The sequence below is a fragment of the Bos taurus genome, chromosome 5, assembly GCF_002263795.3.
Source record: "Bos taurus isolate L1 Dominette 01449 registration number 42190680 breed Hereford chromosome 5, ARS-UCD2.0, whole genome shotgun sequence".
In the NCBI taxonomy this organism is placed as follows: domain Eukaryota; kingdom Metazoa; phylum Chordata; class Mammalia; order Artiodactyla; family Bovidae; genus Bos; species Bos taurus.
This window is the reverse complement of record NC_037332.1, coordinates 114,707,465-114,724,033: the sequence shown is the minus strand read 5'-3', so window position 1 is coordinate 114,724,033 and position 16,569 is coordinate 114,707,465. Positions and strand designations below refer to the sequence as shown.

The 16,569-nt window shown below is 51.8% G+C and overlaps 1 protein-coding gene across 2 annotated transcripts in view; it reads right to left on the bottom strand.

Moving 5' to 3' along the window:
* Window positions 1-16,569, bottom strand: part of SAMM50 (SAMM50 sorting and assembly machinery component) — a 30,619-nt gene that overhangs the window by 1,640 nt on the left and 12,410 nt on the right. For both annotated transcript variants that reach the window (NM_001046623.1, XM_059886764.1), the window contains exons 8-14: window positions 16,282-16,410; window positions 15,716-15,787; window positions 14,194-14,280; window positions 11,350-11,420; window positions 10,031-10,098; window positions 4,574-4,720; window positions 3,415-3,556 (exon numbers count right to left, since the gene is read on the bottom strand). In NM_001046623.1, the coding sequence (NP_001040088.1) occupies window positions 3,415-3,556; window positions 4,574-4,720; window positions 10,031-10,098; window positions 11,350-11,420; window positions 14,194-14,280; window positions 15,716-15,787; window positions 16,282-16,410 (716 nt within the window). The remainder of the gene's footprint in view (window positions 1-3,414; window positions 3,557-4,573; window positions 4,721-10,030; window positions 10,099-11,349; window positions 11,421-14,193; window positions 14,281-15,715; window positions 15,788-16,281; window positions 16,411-16,569) is intronic.

Here is a 16,569-nt window from a genome sequence, read left to right as displayed (position 1 = left end):
CAGCTTAATTCCGCTGAAACCCAAACAACGTGTCTTTACCTTTTATATTTCCGGGTCCATAAAAGGGGGCCCAATGCCTACGTTCGTTATTTAGGAAAATGTCTGAAACAGGCTACAAGATAAAAACAAGTCAAGTCCTAGGTTCACATGGTTCAGAAACAAGCAGGCGTTCCAATAAAGGCTCGTTTACTTGGACTATATAAACAGATTAAACAACTTTACAAGTGCATGTTTATGTTCAGAGACCGTATAAACGTGTCACAGGAAAGACACCTGCCACACACACCCAGAACGGTGTCGCCGATGCCAGGAGCATGGAGACAGCCTCACCAAATGCCCCTCATCCTGTTCTGTGTCGCCTGTAACTTGTGAGCTTGTAACTCAGGAGGCGCCTCAGAAATCCCCCGTGTCTTCAGTCGCCCCCTCCCGCCGGCACAGTCTCCGGCCCTGCAGGGTCCCCCAGCATCAGGCTCCCATCCTCCCCCTGCAGGCCCCGGGCCTGATCTGGCACGGGCGACTCCGCGGGAGGCAGGCTGACGAGGGCCAGAACTCAGAGACCCTGGTGTGTGCCCGAGGGGAAAAGGCCAGAGGAGACGCGAGGGGACGCAAGTGCCCGGAACTCAGTCCCCGCCCGGCATCAAGGCCGCCCCACGCCTCGCTTCTGCCCCTGCAGAAGGGGTGCAAGCTGGCGCCCGCAGGCATCTCCTGCTTGCAGAGTCTGCGAGGAGAGTGGACCCAGCCGGACTTCCTCAGAGCCTCGGATTCTGGGAGCACAGCGACACCCAGTGGACTCCAGGGACGCTGCAACTACACTTTCAGTGGGAAGGATGGGAGGCCTCCCCAGAGCCAGCAGGGCGGGCCCAGGTCACACAGCCAGGGACAGGCAGGGGCTGGCCCTGCAGCCCACCCGCAGCTCAGCCAGTCGAGGGGCCGTGGCCACTCCTCCGCGGCTGACAGTCACGGTGAAACAGTAGAGCTACAGCGAAAACCCCACCCGCGTGTCCAGGCTCCCCTGAAACAAGGAACATCTATGACCTATTTACTTGTATGATCGGGACTAATATTACACACGGTTAATCTCCATCAAACAATCGTCACGGAAACAGCCTGGGTACTCTCTGAACAGAGAAGCTGGTAGCGAGTCAAAGTGTGACTGAGGAGACAGAGACAGCTTTCCTCTTTGCTTTTGCCCGCGGTGTGGCGCAGCCTCATGGCAGGGGTCTCTGAGCAGGTGGGTGGGGTGCTGGGCTCCTCTGCTGGCATCGGGGGTGGAGGGAATGGCGCGCGCTCTGGCCTCAGCGGGCTGGTGCTCCCTGGCACCCCTGACGGACACACACACCATCGTCCTGCTCACCCAGGCACATGATGGCTTGAGAAGCGCCGGCTGGAATGGTTCTCCGTGACTCCATCCCAGGGCGGGTGCAGGGTCAGCACCGCACCTCGGCCGCTCCCTGCAAGGATTCAGTGAGCACCTGGGTATTATGCCAGGGAGCCCTGGGTCCACACCTGTGGTGGGCAGGTAAGATGTCACCTAGCACACAAGCCTGGCTCTGGACAAAGTACCCGATCCCCCACGCTGCACTCTCCCTGAAATCAGGACACATCACCCACCTCTATTACATGTCTCCATCACAGTGAGCCAGGTGGCAGCCCCGGGCACACTGCAGACGGGGAGGGAGTGGGGGGACGCGGTGTGCTTCCCAAGGGAGCAGCTGGCCGGGGTGACTGCACCGGTCACAGCAGCACCATGAGGAACAACCAGCCCTGCTGACGCCGCACCGGACACGGCCTGCACATGAGTGGGCGCTCACTCACTCAGTCCCCAGACCGGCGGAGCGCTCACTGCCACTAGTGCCCGTTCTCTAGACGTGAAAACAGAGGCCTGCAAAGGTCACGTCCCTCACCCCAGGCCACACGGCGGCCGAGCTGGCTCCAGAGCACACCCAGCCTGAGCACCCGGACCCTCCTCGGCTCTGCTCCGTGCCGAGAACAGGCAAGGCGTGGAGAGGCGTTAACCATGGTCAGAGCCGCAGATCCGCGAGGGCGTGGGGAGGAAGGGCTCCGACATCACGGGGGGCCCCGGCCCGAGCCAGCCTTCCAGCGAGACGAGCAGGGCAGACTGCACTGGGCCAAGGGTCACAGGGGACTCAGGTGATGGCTGCTGACCCACACCTGAGAGCACAGCCTCGTCAGAAGGTCCCTGACACGGCTCCTCCTAGAACACTGTCACCCAGCGCGCCGAGCGGAAAGAGGAGGGAGCAGAGGCGGCACGGGACCCCCTCCAACACCGCAGACCACAGCTTGGCACTGGATGCCTGGGCAACGACGACTCAGCATCACGGCGGATCACAGACAGAACGCCGAGGATAAAAACACACAGCCGTCGAGACTCTGAAGTGTGTGCGTGTGAAGATACTCAGAGGTTAACAGAAACATGTGGCCTCCCCACCCGCATAAGCTGAGGCCCGAACCCTAAGCTCACGTGACGGGACCTGGGGAGGTGACCCAGTCACCACAGACGAGGGAGCTTAGCCAGGACGGGGTCCTTGGTGGGCTCAGTGTCCCTGTGAGAAGAGACACCAGAGAGCTCGCTCTGTCCCCAGGTGAGGATGCAGAGAGAAGGGGCCATCTGCCAACCAGGAAGGGCGCCCTGGGCCACAAACCACACCTGCCAGCGTCCTGACCCCAGCCTTCCCAGCGCCCAGACAGTGAGGAATCCACGTCTGCTCTCTAAGCTGCCAGTCCGTGGTATTACATACTGTGATGATGTTATCTCTGGGCTTCTTAAACTTTCTAAAACGCAAACCAAACACTTTAAGAAACAGAATTAATTTCTTCTTCAGCACAAATCAATGACGGCTGGAGAAACTCCAGACAGCCGGGTCCTCTGCTGCCCAGAGAAGGCTCTGGAGGGCGCAGAGCTGCGTCCACCCCAGCCTTTCGGGCTCCTGGCCTGCAAAGGCCCCATGGCAACACCTCATCCCCCTCAGCACAGACCAGCAGCGCAGGCCACCACCTCCAGCCAGACTGCCCGGGGGGCTCCCGCTGCTTGACAGCAAGTGCAAATAGCGTGAGGTGGGGGGACGAGGACACCCCACAGCCTGTCCTCCAAATCGGATGGAAAGAAAAACCCCGCGGAGGAAAATCCCTGTATTTTCACTCCTTTGCCAACTATTCAATTTCTCCTAAAGTCCTGAATCTTAAAGGCTGTTGGTGAAGTGACTGCTGCTGCTGAGTTGCTAAGTCGCGTCTGACTCTTTGTGACCCCATGGACTGTAGCATGCCAGGCTTCCCTGTCTTCTGGAGTTTGCTCAAACTCCTGCCCATTGAGTGGGTGATGCCAGTGATGAAGCAGGCTCAGAGCACAGTGACGGGAGAGGGCCACGTGCCTCTCGAGAGGACCCCCGCACCTACCTGTCCCCACGCTGCACGCCCATGGGGACGCAGTAGTTGAGCTCCAGCCGCGCGATGTTGCCCAGCCTGAGGACGATGCCCGCCCCGTAGGACCAGCGGATGCACTCGGCCAGCTTCCGGATGTGGGCTTTGGGGCCCTCCCCTGAAAAGAGAGGGGAGGGGGGCGTGACCAACCGCACGTGGCCCCCCACGCGCTGTCTGTGGACAGCCCCGGCTCTCTCCGCGTGGCCTCCGATCATCGTGAGAGCCAGGTCGAGCTCTGTGAGGAGAATGCACGAAAGTGACACCAGGTCCCAACTCAAGACAGGGCTGGGGACCACACCACCTCGCCGCCCCAGGAGGACGCAGGCCTCTCAGTTCTCTGGGCCCGGCGCCTTCTGGTCCCTTTTCTGTATTTCCCTGAGCACCCAGGAAGCCTAACTCCAAGCCTTGGTTTCCAGACACCTCCCATGTCTCTGCTGCTGGATATGTCTGTGCCCCTCACCCAGCCCTGAGCTCCGAGAGGAAGAGACCGGCTCTGTAGCCTTAACGACTGGCACAGAGTTATGTTTGCTCGAGAAATGTTTGCTAAATAAATACCTTTTTTTTTTATTTGGCAAGAGAGCACCAGATGATTTTCATGCATGTTTCAGTCATTTGGCCAATCGCTTTACTCTGGGCATCGTATCAGATGACGTAGGCATTGAAGGTGAGCACGCGTGTGCATGCTCAGTCGTGCCCAGCTCTTCGTGACCCTATGGACCGTAGCCCACGAGGCTCCTCAGTCTGTGGAATTGTCCCAGCAAGAGTACTGGAATGGGTTACCATTTTCTCCTCCAGGGCATAGTTGGTACATTTAAAGATGACATAATCTAAACCAGGGGCTTCCCAGGTGGCTTAGGGGTAAAGAACCCACCTGCCAATGCAGGAGACACGAGGGACGAGGGTTCAATCCCTGGGTCGGGAAGATCCCCTGGAGAAGGAAGTGGCAACCCACTCCAGTATTCTTGCCTGGAAAATCCCCTGGACAGAGGAGCCTGGCGGGCCACAGTTCATGGAGTCAGACACGGCTGAGCAACTGAGCACAGCAATCTAAAGGAGAAAGACACCTACTCGCGTCCCGTGCCTTTAAACATAAGGTCAGGTGTGCCGACTGGCTGCTAAGGAGTCCAAGTCTTACCGTAGTTGAGGTTGCAGAGGTTCCCCGCGTTGAGGAAGAAGTGTGTCCTGAAGAGCTCGCCAAAGCCGCCCTGGCCGGGCCGGAAGGGTAACGGGGTGTACAGGTGCAGCCCACCGGCCCAGTAGGCTTCCCCGCCCAGGTAGTCACCTAGGCAAGGAAAGAGCACAGATCAAAATGAAGTCACAGGTTCAGGACCACCCCGACTGCCCACCAGGAACAAGAGTGAGGGGTGTGCTGTGATCAGGACACACTCCATGCCTGGGCCACGAGCAGCTGCTCTTCTAACCGCTGAGGCCGTCAGCCTCCTTTTAAACAATGTTTCTTATTCTCTTTGTTTGTTTTATAATTTGCTTTAACTGAAGGAAAAAAAAAGCTAATACGTCATTTAGGAAAGAATGAAACCAGTAATTGATCGTATCTGTGAAATGCTTACAACAAGCGAACTAATGGAAATCGCTTTCTCCACAACTGCAGATGACTAGATCATTGTTGCTTGACAAATGAAATGCATTATTCTGCAGAAATTTCAAGACCGCACTACAGAGAGACAAAATGCAGAAAATGTCTCCGCAGTTTCTGGAAATGGTCAGACTAGCTATTAACCCAAAGGTACGGAGGGCCAGCTCCCCACTGCACAAGGACGCTGTCCCAGCTCAACGTCTTCAGAGAAGAGGCTCGTTCTCAAAGGTTCATGACCATGTGGGGTTTTTTTTTGTTTGCTTACATAATGCATAATAATACAAATTACTTCTACAATTGTCCCTACTATTTCAACTACAAATAGCCACAACATTAAAACAACAACAAAACCCTCTGAATTGTTTATACTTTGTTACTAAATACTATTTGTAAAGTGCCTCAGTCTCCTTTAATACAAAATGACCCGACCATGACAAAGAAAACTGCAGGTTGTCTCCAAGATTAACCTCTCAAGGGATGAACTGCTTATTAGAGACTCCAGTGTCTCCTCACCCCGGTCAACACTGGAGTTCTAGAGGGAACAGCGGACCGAGAGCAGGAGGTCAACCGGGCCTGATGTTCATTTCCCAGCAAGTGCTCCTCTCCTTCCTTAAATAACCTCTTTATTCTCATCATGGGAGTATAAAAAAGGAAATTCTCCTTTAATTTCTACCATTAAGAGAAAACCAGCTAACATCCTGGTGTCCTTCCTTTCAGTGAATTACAATGAAACATTAAATAAGAAAATAAAATGTAAGTATATATATACATATCTTTCAGCCCTGATTTTTTTTTTTCATTTACTGTACTATAAGCACTTTCCTCTAAGACTGCTTATTCTTTGAAAATGTGATTTTGATGCCTGAACAATCAGATATATGGACCATAATGCAATGACCTGTGGTTCGGTCGCTAACTCATGTCTGAGTCTTTGACCCCACAGTCTGTAGCCCACCAGGCTGCACTGTCCATGAGATTTCCCAAGCCAGAATACCGGAGTGGATTGCCATTTCCTGCTCCAGGGTACCTTCTGGGCCACAGATGGCACCTGCCTGGGCTCCTGCAGGCAGTCTCCCGCACTGGAGGCTGATTCTTTACCGACTGAGCCAGCAGAGAAGCCCGATGTGACGGCCTACCCTTGACTACTGTCCTGTCGGTGTTCAGCTTCTTGAGAGTGGACGTTAACCTGTGATGGGCTTTCCTGCACACACACGTTTTTAAACCGTCTTGAAGGATAATATACACACAAAAAGCACACACATCCTAAGTGTACAATGCAGTGAATTTCCAGGCCCAGAACACACGATACAGTGAGCACCTAGACCAAGAGACAGACACGCGCAGCGCCCTGGGAGGCCCGGTGCTCCCCTCTAATCACCACCCAGGCCCGGCAACCATCAGTGTCGCCCGACAGCGCAGAGCTCTTTACCCGGCTGCCACACTTTGCACAGATGGAACACAGAGCGGGCACCTGCTGGGGCTGACTCTTTGCGGGGAGGCGTATGTTTCTTAAGTTTGTTCAGGCCACCCCATCAGTGGCCCTAACTTGCTCGTCCTCGTTGCTATATGATAAACCACAGTGTGAAGACACACCGTTGAGCTGCCTGTCCTATGGCTGGCGGGCATTTGGGTTTCCAGTTTTCAGTGCTGTTATCCACGTGTGTTGGTCACTCAGTCGTGTCCAACTCTTTGCGACCCCTACAGACTGTAGCCAGCCTGGATCCTCTGTCCATGGGATTTTCCAGGCAAGAATACTGGAGCGGGTTGCCATTCCCTTCTAGTTCTTGTATATATATACGTTTTAGGCTCCTGATAAATATTGTCAAACCGCTTTCATAAAAAGTTACGGCGATTTACACCCTTACTCACAGAATCCTACCAATGGCCTTTTAATAGGTAATTAAATAAAACATCACTGTGTTTTAATTTTCAGGCAAACGAAGACTCCAAAACTTTTATCTAGTCACTAAATAATACTTGCTACAGTGAAAAAAAGAAATTGTTACTTTTCCAAGAGAAAAGGACAGACTAATAAAAGCATCCTAAAAGCAAATGAAAAGAAGTAATTTATATTTTGTACAAAAATTTATGCTGTGGATGATCATTATTTTTAATAATATAAAATAAGACCAACAAAGATGTTTAAAAAAAGTTAAGAAAATCAGGATAGACTATTTTATAATATAATAACATGTGTCCTATCTAAATGATGTTTTTCATAATACATGGCAATTCTCTAATAAAACGTCAGAGACTGGAGAGAGTTCCCGAAACAGGATGCTCACACTCTGCTAGACAGACTATGACTGAGCACCATATAAACCCCTGAGGATACTCAAAACCCATCGATCTAGCAATTCCAACCTAGGACTTTATATTATATAGTAAAACTTACAGATAAGCACAAAGATTGAGTTAGGTTATTCACTGACACACAGTTATTTAAAATAAGAAAAAAAGAAAACAGTCTAAATGTCTAACACTTGGGATTTGGTTTAGAAAGGTCACAGTATGGCAAGAACGTGAAATATGCAGCCATTAAAAATGATAAGGCTTTTATCTTTCTGAGTCATTGCTGGTGGGAATGCAAAATGGTATTGCTATTTTGGAGGACAGTCTGGCATTTTCTTACAAAGCTAAACATAATTTTACCATACAATCCAGCAATTGCACTCCTTGGTTTTTATCCAAACGAGCTGAAAAATCTTACGTCCAGATAAAAAAAAGCTGCACACCGATATCTCTATCAGCTTTACTCGTAATTGCGAAAAGTTGGATGTCCTGCAAGCAAGATGTCCTTCAATAGGTGAATGGATAAACCACCCTGTGAAACAGCCAGGCAGTGGGGGGAGTATTATTTGGTGATAAAAAGATATGAGCAATCAAGCTATGAAAAGACACAGAGGGCCGAGTCACTATATTGGACATCTGAAACGAATACAATGCTATAAACCAGCTACACTCCAATTAAGACACACACACACACACACAGAGCTCCTTAGACACACACACACACACACACACACACACACACACAGGACATCTGAAACAAATACAATGCTATAAACTAGCTACACTCCAATTAAGACACACACACACACAGAGCTCCTTAGACACACATACACACACACACACAGAGCTCCTTAGACATACATACACACACACTGGACATCTGAAACGAATACAATGCTATAAACCAGCTACACTCCAATTAAGACACACACATATACACACACACACACACAGCTCCTTAGACACACACACACACACACGTAAACAAAACGTGATAAATACATTGACCAAAAGAGGGAAAAAGATACAGAGGAACCTGAAATGCGTACTGCTTCGTCAAAAAAGCCAGTCTGAAAAGCACATGTACTGTGACTCCAACTATATGACATTCTGGAAAAGGCAAAACCAGGGAGGAAGTCAAGGTCAGAGGCTGTCAGGAGCAGAGGAGGAGGCAGGGAGGAGGGAATGAACAGGTGGAGCACAGCGAACGTTCGGGGGTGAACGCTCGATGGACGCGTGCCGTCACCCATCTGCCAAAACCCGGACACTTCACAGCACAGGCAGGGGATGCCCACGGGAACCATGTGGCTTAGTTGGTAGTAACAGGTCAGTACCTGGAGAAGGGAATGGCAACCTGCTCCGGTATTCTTGCCTGGAGAATCCCATGGACAGAGGAGCCTGGTGGGCTACAGTCCATGGGGTCGCAGAGCGGGACACAACTGAGCCATTTAGCAGCAGCAGCAACACGTCCCTGCTGGCGCATCAGCTGTGACACCGCCCCACGCTAACAGAGGGCGCTGGTGAAAAAGGGTCCCACGGGCGTGTATGGTGAGCGCTGCACTCGGTGCCCAATTTTTCTGTTAAACCTAAAACTACTCTCAAAAATAAAGTCCATTACACAGGGTATAGAGTCGACGACATTTTATGAATCCCTACACTGCACAACTAAAATTTATGTAATATTATAAACTGACTATATATCTCAGTAAACAAGCTTAATGTAAACGTGTGAAAAATTTGCAAAGTGCAGAAAAACACTTTAAAAAAAATGTCATTCATCAGTCCCATCACCCAGATAAAACCATAACTAATGTTTAGTTATATTTTCTCTAAGTATTTTTATAAAAATGCATGTTTATTGTTTACTTTTACTATATGCATTTTTTAAAATTTTAAATAAAGTACACTACTTAAAAAAATTGTAGTTTGTAGCCAGGACATGGAAGCAACCTAGATGCCCATCAGCAGATGAATGGATAAGAAAGCTATGGCACATATACACAATGGAGTATTACTCAGCCATTAAAAAGAATACATTTGAATCAGTTCTAATGAGGTGGATGAAACTGGAGCCTATTATACAGAGTGAAGTAAGCCAGAAAGAAAAACACCAATACAGTATACTAACGTATATATATGGAATTTAGAAAGATGATAACAATAACCCTGTATACGAGACAGCAAAAGAGACACCGATGTATAGAACAGTCTTATGGACTCTGTGGGAGAGGGAGAGGGTGGGAAGATTTGGGAGAATGACATTGAAACATGTATAATACCATGTATGAAACGAGTCACCAGTCCAGGTTCGATGCATGATACTGGATGCTTGGGGCTGGTGCACTGGGATGACCCAGAGGGATGGTACAGGGAGGGTGAAGGGAGGAGGGTTCAGAATGGGGAACACATGTATACCTGTGGTGGATTCATTTCAATATTTGGCAAAACCAATACAATGTTGTAAAGTTTAAAAATAAAATAAAATTAAAAAAATAAAAAATTGTAGTTTGTCAATGAGAAAATAAGCAGCCATAAAAAAATGATAAAGTACTTATTCTTATAAGCATCTTTTCATATACTGTTACTGAGGGGGTGGTAAGTATATATTATTTTGTAATTTAAACAAACAAATACAGGGTTCAAAAATGAGATGTAAATGCAGCTTCGGTTTTTTTTCAACATGGTGTATTCTGGGAAAGGACAGACCTTCGCTCTGTGGCCCGACGCTGTGCATGCTGAAGCCCCGCACGCTGGTGGGTCCGCCAAGGTAGAACCTGGAAGAGGGAAGAGCTGTCAGAGGAAGTCGCTGTCACACACCGCAAGTGCAGAGGGCACGCTCGCTTCTGGGGGGCCCACATCGCCACGCGCTGCACATCTCAGGACTGGGGAGATGCACGCGAGAACGGAGAACGCCGTTAAAATCCAAGCTTTGGGGGCGGGGAGATACTTCATTATATTAAAAATTGTATGTTCTCTTTGAGTATGAAAGAAAAAAGTTCACACGGGTTATCGTTTAGTCGCTTAGTCCTGTCCAGCTCTTTGTGACCCCCATGGACTATAGGCCGCCAGGCTCCTCTGTCCATGGGATTTCCCAGGCAAGAACACTGGAGCAGGTTGCCATTTCCTTCTCACGTGGATCATCCCGATCCAGGGATCAAACCTGCATCTCCTGCATTGGCAGGCAGATTCTTTACCACGGAGCCACCAGGGAAGCCCCGTATATGTTATAGAAACACAGAGAAACATTTAAGAAAGTAATAAAACAATCCTGTCATTGCAAGCAGGGCTAACATTTAGGATTACAGTGAATCCTTAAACAACCCACTGGCTTCCCTTGTGGCTCTGACAGTAAAGAATCTGCCTGCAATGCAGGAGACCCGGGTTCAGTCCCTGGGTCGGGAAGATCCCCTGGAGAAGGAGACTGCAACCCATTCCAGTATTCTTGTCTGGGAAATCCCATGGACAGAGGAGGCTGGTACGCTACAGTCCATGGGGTTGCAAAGAGTCAGATACCACTGAGCGACTTTCACTGTCTTTCACTTGAACAACTCAGAGGTTAACCCAAATATATCCTGCGGTCAGTCCTCTGTGCCTGGGCTTCCTCCACAGCCACAGATGTAACCAACTCCTGGCCACGCAGTGCTGCAGTGTACTGCTGAAGGATGCCCACCGACAGGTGGACCCCCGTGATCAAACTCACGTTTGTTCAGGGTCAAAGGTACTTACTGTTAATCAATTTTTTGTGAATGTGTATTTGTGTGAGAGTATATACATACAAATTTATGTACACATCTGTATTAAATTGGTGACATACTACATTTTGCATACATTTTTGCATCCTTCTTGTTTTTTAAAAATCAGCATAAAGCTATACAGGGTATTTTGAAATTAGCTTAAACCTAAAAACTAAATTAGAATGTGAAATAAGTGCTCTCCTAAATAGTTAAACTTCTTTTGTAAGAAACCAACCAGAAAGATCCAAAGGAAGCCACTTGCAAACCACCCATTCGTTTATTATCACTTACCTATCAGCAATGCTCGATGGTTTATCACCCATGGGTACCAACATTCCACCCCAGAGAGATGCGGAAAAAACCTATTGAAATAGAAACAAACAACCGTTTTCTTCCAGCGTTTCTTTCCTTCCTAGTATCAGCGGACAGAAAATGTGCTGAGGTCTGGTCATGGCCCCGCGTGTCCAGTGCGGAGCTCTGGGCTGGGGCGTGAAGGCTGCAGAGGGGAACGCCTGGCTCAGGCAGGGGAAGAGCCACAGCTCGAAGCGTTCTGAGGGTATCTGTGTAACTCGCAACTTCAAATTTCAAGACGTATGAGACATAAGCAAAAAAACAAGCCCAAACCCTCAGCAGGGCCTGGCTCTGACACTGGGCAGCACCCTCCCTTCTGAGAAGCCAAGCCCAGTAGCCATGCCACGGCCAGATGGAGGGGGACCAGGCCCCGACAAGGGAGTCGGCATCCAAAGGCCTCTGTGGCTTGGCCTCACGTCCTGAGGGTGCCTGGCATCTCAGGAGAGGGAGGCAGCAGATAAGAAAATGCTACAACTAAGAAATTCAGGGCTTTGCTGGTGGCTCCATGGTAACGAATCCACCTGCTGATGCTGGAGACACAGGTTTGATCCCCAATCTGCGAAGACCGCAGGTGCTGCAGAGCAACTAAGCCCGTGCACCCCAACTACTGAGTCTGCATTCTAGGGCCCAGGAGCGCAATGATGGGAGCCCTAGAGCTCGCACTCTACAATGAGGGAAGCTGCCACAATGCGAAACCCTCACAACCTGACCAGAGAAAAGCCTGCAGAGCAATGAAAGCCCGGAATGGCCAAAAATAAATAATAAAACAAAGGAAAAAAAAAGAAATGCAGAGAAACACACGTCCAACCCAACCCTTGGGGACAGCACTTTCGTCTGACAGGCCAGGGTCGGGGCGGTGAATGATCCCATGCAGGGATCTGATCTTCACGCCATGTCATCCCTGCCCAGAAATGCCCCGGTGATGCCTGAGACCACAGTGGGCCCTCTGGGCTCCTGACCCCTGGCCGTCATCATGCACCCCGGCATCTCCTGAGCGCTCCCCACAGGCTTCTGCCCAACTTGTCCTCTTGGACATGCAAAGTCCACATCCTTCAAAGCTGCCCAGAGGGCTCTTTTTTAGAAGCTTCTGTAGGAAGAATCGCAGATGAAAACCGGGGCAGAGTGGGCAGAGAGGGCCAAGCGCACGTTCTATTCTGAGAAATGCGTCTTTGCTCAACAACGGGACAGACTGCTGCAAAACAGGGCGAGGGGCTGGAGCCTGGTGCGCGGTGGGGCGGCCGCCCCTTGGACAAGACGCTCCTGGCAGACTGTCCTCCCCGCCCCGACCCCCCAATGGTCACGACCTAAGGGGCGGGGGACGACAAGGAACACTGATGCCCCGCCAAGACAGGCCCACCGTGCCACGTGTCCCACTGAGCTCAGTGACCACGGGAGCCCCAGGTGCCCCCACACCTAGGCATCTCCACCCGCTCCCTCCAGCACCGGGCACCCCAATTCTTCAACACCAGCAGGACGATGAGCCCACCCCCTGGTTCCCTCCTGTCCTGACTCCCCACTGAAATCCCACGGCCTGTTACTAAAAATGAGCTGCTTTATGCACCTCACATGGCTGTCCCCGGGTGGGTTGGGGGCAGGGGGAGACACCCCTGAGGGTGGAGGGGTTCATTAAAGACGCCCCCCTCCCCCCCTGACCAACGACGATGAGGCAGCACCCCCATGGCCACCTTCTACCTCTTCAGTCTGCTGCCCTGCTCCTCCTGCCTCTCATCACCACCTGCCGGGTTACATATCCATCTCGGTGCTTGCGGGACTCCCCCTCCACTAGCGTGTGAGAGCACAGATTGCTTTATTTACTGGGGTGTTCTTGGTGCCCAGACAGTGCCTGGCAGCCAGCCAGTCTGTGTGAGAAGAAGGGAGGGATGGATGTACGCCGAATGGACAGGTGGGAGGACAGATGGGCGGGCAGACGGATGGACGGAGGGAAAGGAGGCCAAGGAAGAGACATCGAGGCATGGGAGGAGAAGGCATGATGCAGTCCAGGAGGGCTGGTGGTGTGCCAGGGAGCGGGCACAGGAGGGGACAGGAGAGAGCTTGCTGAACTCAACAGGAAATCGGCCCCGGCAGCCTCCGGAGAAGCAGAGAAAAAGAAAAGGCAGGGACCACATTCTGAGTGCGCTGAGTCCAGGACCGATCGGAAGCAGTGATAAACGATTTCACGGTCAGATGTGTGTACTGTTTCGTCAGAACTCGCGCCTTGCCCCCAGGTTCTGAGGCAGCAGTGGGGTGTGGAGAGCTGTCCCCAGCCACCGAGGCGCTAGGAAGAGTGGACAACAGGCACAGTGTCTCCCGGCCTGGGGCTCCACTGCCTCGGGCAGAATCTGGTCACTCGCTCCTCAGGTCCTGAGGGAAGCAGGAGGAACTAAACCAAAGCTGGTTAAAAACATTTAACACACAGATTCCTAGAGACACCCAGAGCCTAAAGACCTAGAAAAGTCAGGTGAAGACGCAGAATTTCTAGGGACATAACATCAGGAGGCAAAGATGGAGGCGCGCTTGTCCTCCAGACACGTTTCTTGACGGCCCTGAGATGATGGTGAGTGGGGAAGGGGCTCTTCCGTGTGAGATGACTGACAGGTGAGTTTTAAAGGAGCTAACCATCGCTTCTCCCCAGAGCAGCCTCAATTCTGGCCACACTTAAGAGATGACGCACTTGAGCTTTAAGCGTGACTGTTCTCATTTCCTCTTCCGAGCTTTAGATATTCGGGAACTAGGATCTAGCCAGATTCCAGAAACCAGGTGACAAGCAGCTGACGAGATACTCACTGTGTCAAGGATGAGTTGTTTATTCAACTGAAGCTCAAAATCTTCTTTTAAGAAGCTCACGTCCCCTCCGGTGTAGCCAGCCAGCTCCTGTCGGGGAGGATCCTCAGGTGGGATGGAGCCCACAGACTGACTGCAGAGTCACTGCAGTCAGCACTACAGGCTGTTGTTCTGTATTTTTAGAAAGGCAACAGACCACGTCTGTGTCCCAGAGGCTGCCTGCTGGTCGTTCGGGACAGCATCAGGGGCCTGGCAGAGACACTGTCACCAAACACAGAGCGACCGCAGAGAAGTCGCTGCTTACATGCGCCAGGAAAACACTGGCGACACCGATGTTCATTACAGAGCTTGCTAAGGACGGTGGCTCAGGCGCAGAGAACCTGCCTGCCGATGCAGGAGATGAGGGTTCAATCCCCGGGTTGGGAAAATCCCTTGGAGTAGGAAATGGTAACCTATTCCAGTATTCTTGCCTAGGAAATCCCATGGACAGAGCCTGGAGGGCTACAGTCCATGGGGTCGCAGAGAGTCAGGCACGACTTAGCAAGTGAACAGTAACAGGATGACATGACTTGTTCGGCCCAATCAGCGTTCGGAAAAAGAATATTAGCCCATCTCTCACAATTTCATTTTCATGTGAAAATGGGAGAAGGAAAAGGCAACCCACTCCAGTACTCTTGCCTAGAGAGTCCCGTGGACAGAGGAGCCTGGCGGGCTACTGTCCATTGGGTCGCACAGAGTCGGACACGACTGAAGCGACTTAGCATGCATGTATGCATTGCAGAAGGAATGGTGATCCACTCCAGTATTCCTGCCTGGAGAATCCCAGGGACAGAGGAGCCTGGTGGGCTGCCATCTATGGGGTCACACAGGGTCGGACATGACTAAGTGACTTAGCAGCAGCAACAGCATATGAAAACTGGATTCCCAGCTGCTCCTCTGACACTGAGTTCAGGCAGACAGAGGGTCGGAGCCCCGTCCCCAGCCAGCTTCTCCCCGAGGTCACCAGCTGGGCCCTGCCAGTGTCAGGGTTACAACCCCGGGCTTGTGTGCTCATCAAGGACCACCCAGGAAACCAGCCCCACCAAGTCCCGACTGGGCTCCTGTCTGTGACGTGACACGGCATCCTGGCACCTCATCCCGACTCAGCTCCGTGAAGGCAGAGTACCAGCCCCACCAAGTCCCGACTGGGCTCCTGTCTGTGACGTGACACGGCATCCTGGCACCTCATCCCGACTCAGCTCCGTGAAGGCAGAGTACCAGCCCCACCAAGTCCCGACTTGGCCCCTGGTCTGTGAAGTGACACAGCATCCTGGCACCTCATCCTGACTCAGCTCCGTGAAGGCAGAGTCTGAGCGGAGGGAGCAAATCCAGGGCTAGGAACCCTGGGAGGGAGGGACACCCTCGCAAGCCATTCCTGAATGACCTTTACAGCTAAAGGCAGCTGCAAGTATTAACCACGTGACCGCCCCGAGGGACGCCCCAGTCCCCCAGGAGCCTGCGGGGCCACAGGGGAGGGACCGCTCACCTGGTTCACTTTCAACAAAGCACCTCTTTTCGGCAGGATGGAGGAGTTCCGAGAGTCGATGACCATCGAGTGCTGGAAGAGGTAAGGACAGGGTGTTTGCGCTTTAACATGGAATGACACTCCCTGAGCGCTGGCTGCTCACCAAGCTCAGTGCCGAGTGTTCCCTTAGGTGGCTTCACCTTCAGGAAAACCTCCCATTCTGTGTGAGGACCCAACAGAGTCAGGGAGACAGGTCATGTCTGCTGGCTGGGTGACTCCGAGCCTGTCCCCAGCCCTGTTTTCTCAGGGAGCGTGATGCTCTGATGGACGTCAGCTCAGCCTGCTTCCAGCTAAGACACCACGGTGGGCCCTTATTCCCTCCGTTTCCATGACCTCCGATGTTACTTAGGAAAAAAGGACGTGAGGCTGTGTCCAGATATTTAGTGACCGGTCCTAGCCACCATTCTAGCTGCCCCAACCGTGACGCGCTCAGTCCCTCCTGATAGAGGTAAACGCGATTCTCGCAACGCATACGGCCTGGCTGCACCAGGGCAGGCACACGTCGACGGCAGACGCAAAGCCCTTACTGAGAGAGACGACTTCAGCGAGTGCCCGCTCTCCTTCCGGACGGCGAAGGACGCGACCCTGGAGAGGCAGCCCAGCTCCCGCCAGACGCCCTCCCACTTGACCGTGTGGCTCGTCTTCCAGGTGGGAAACTGCAAGCAAACGCAGAGAACCGTCAGCCTTCGTGCTGCGTGGACGCGGCGTCATCCCAGCCCGGGTCGTGGGGTGACGCGTCATTCGATTGTTAGCCGATCAAAAACTAAGACGCTCTGTGAACCGATGGGATGGGAAGAGACCAAGACAAGGCAAGC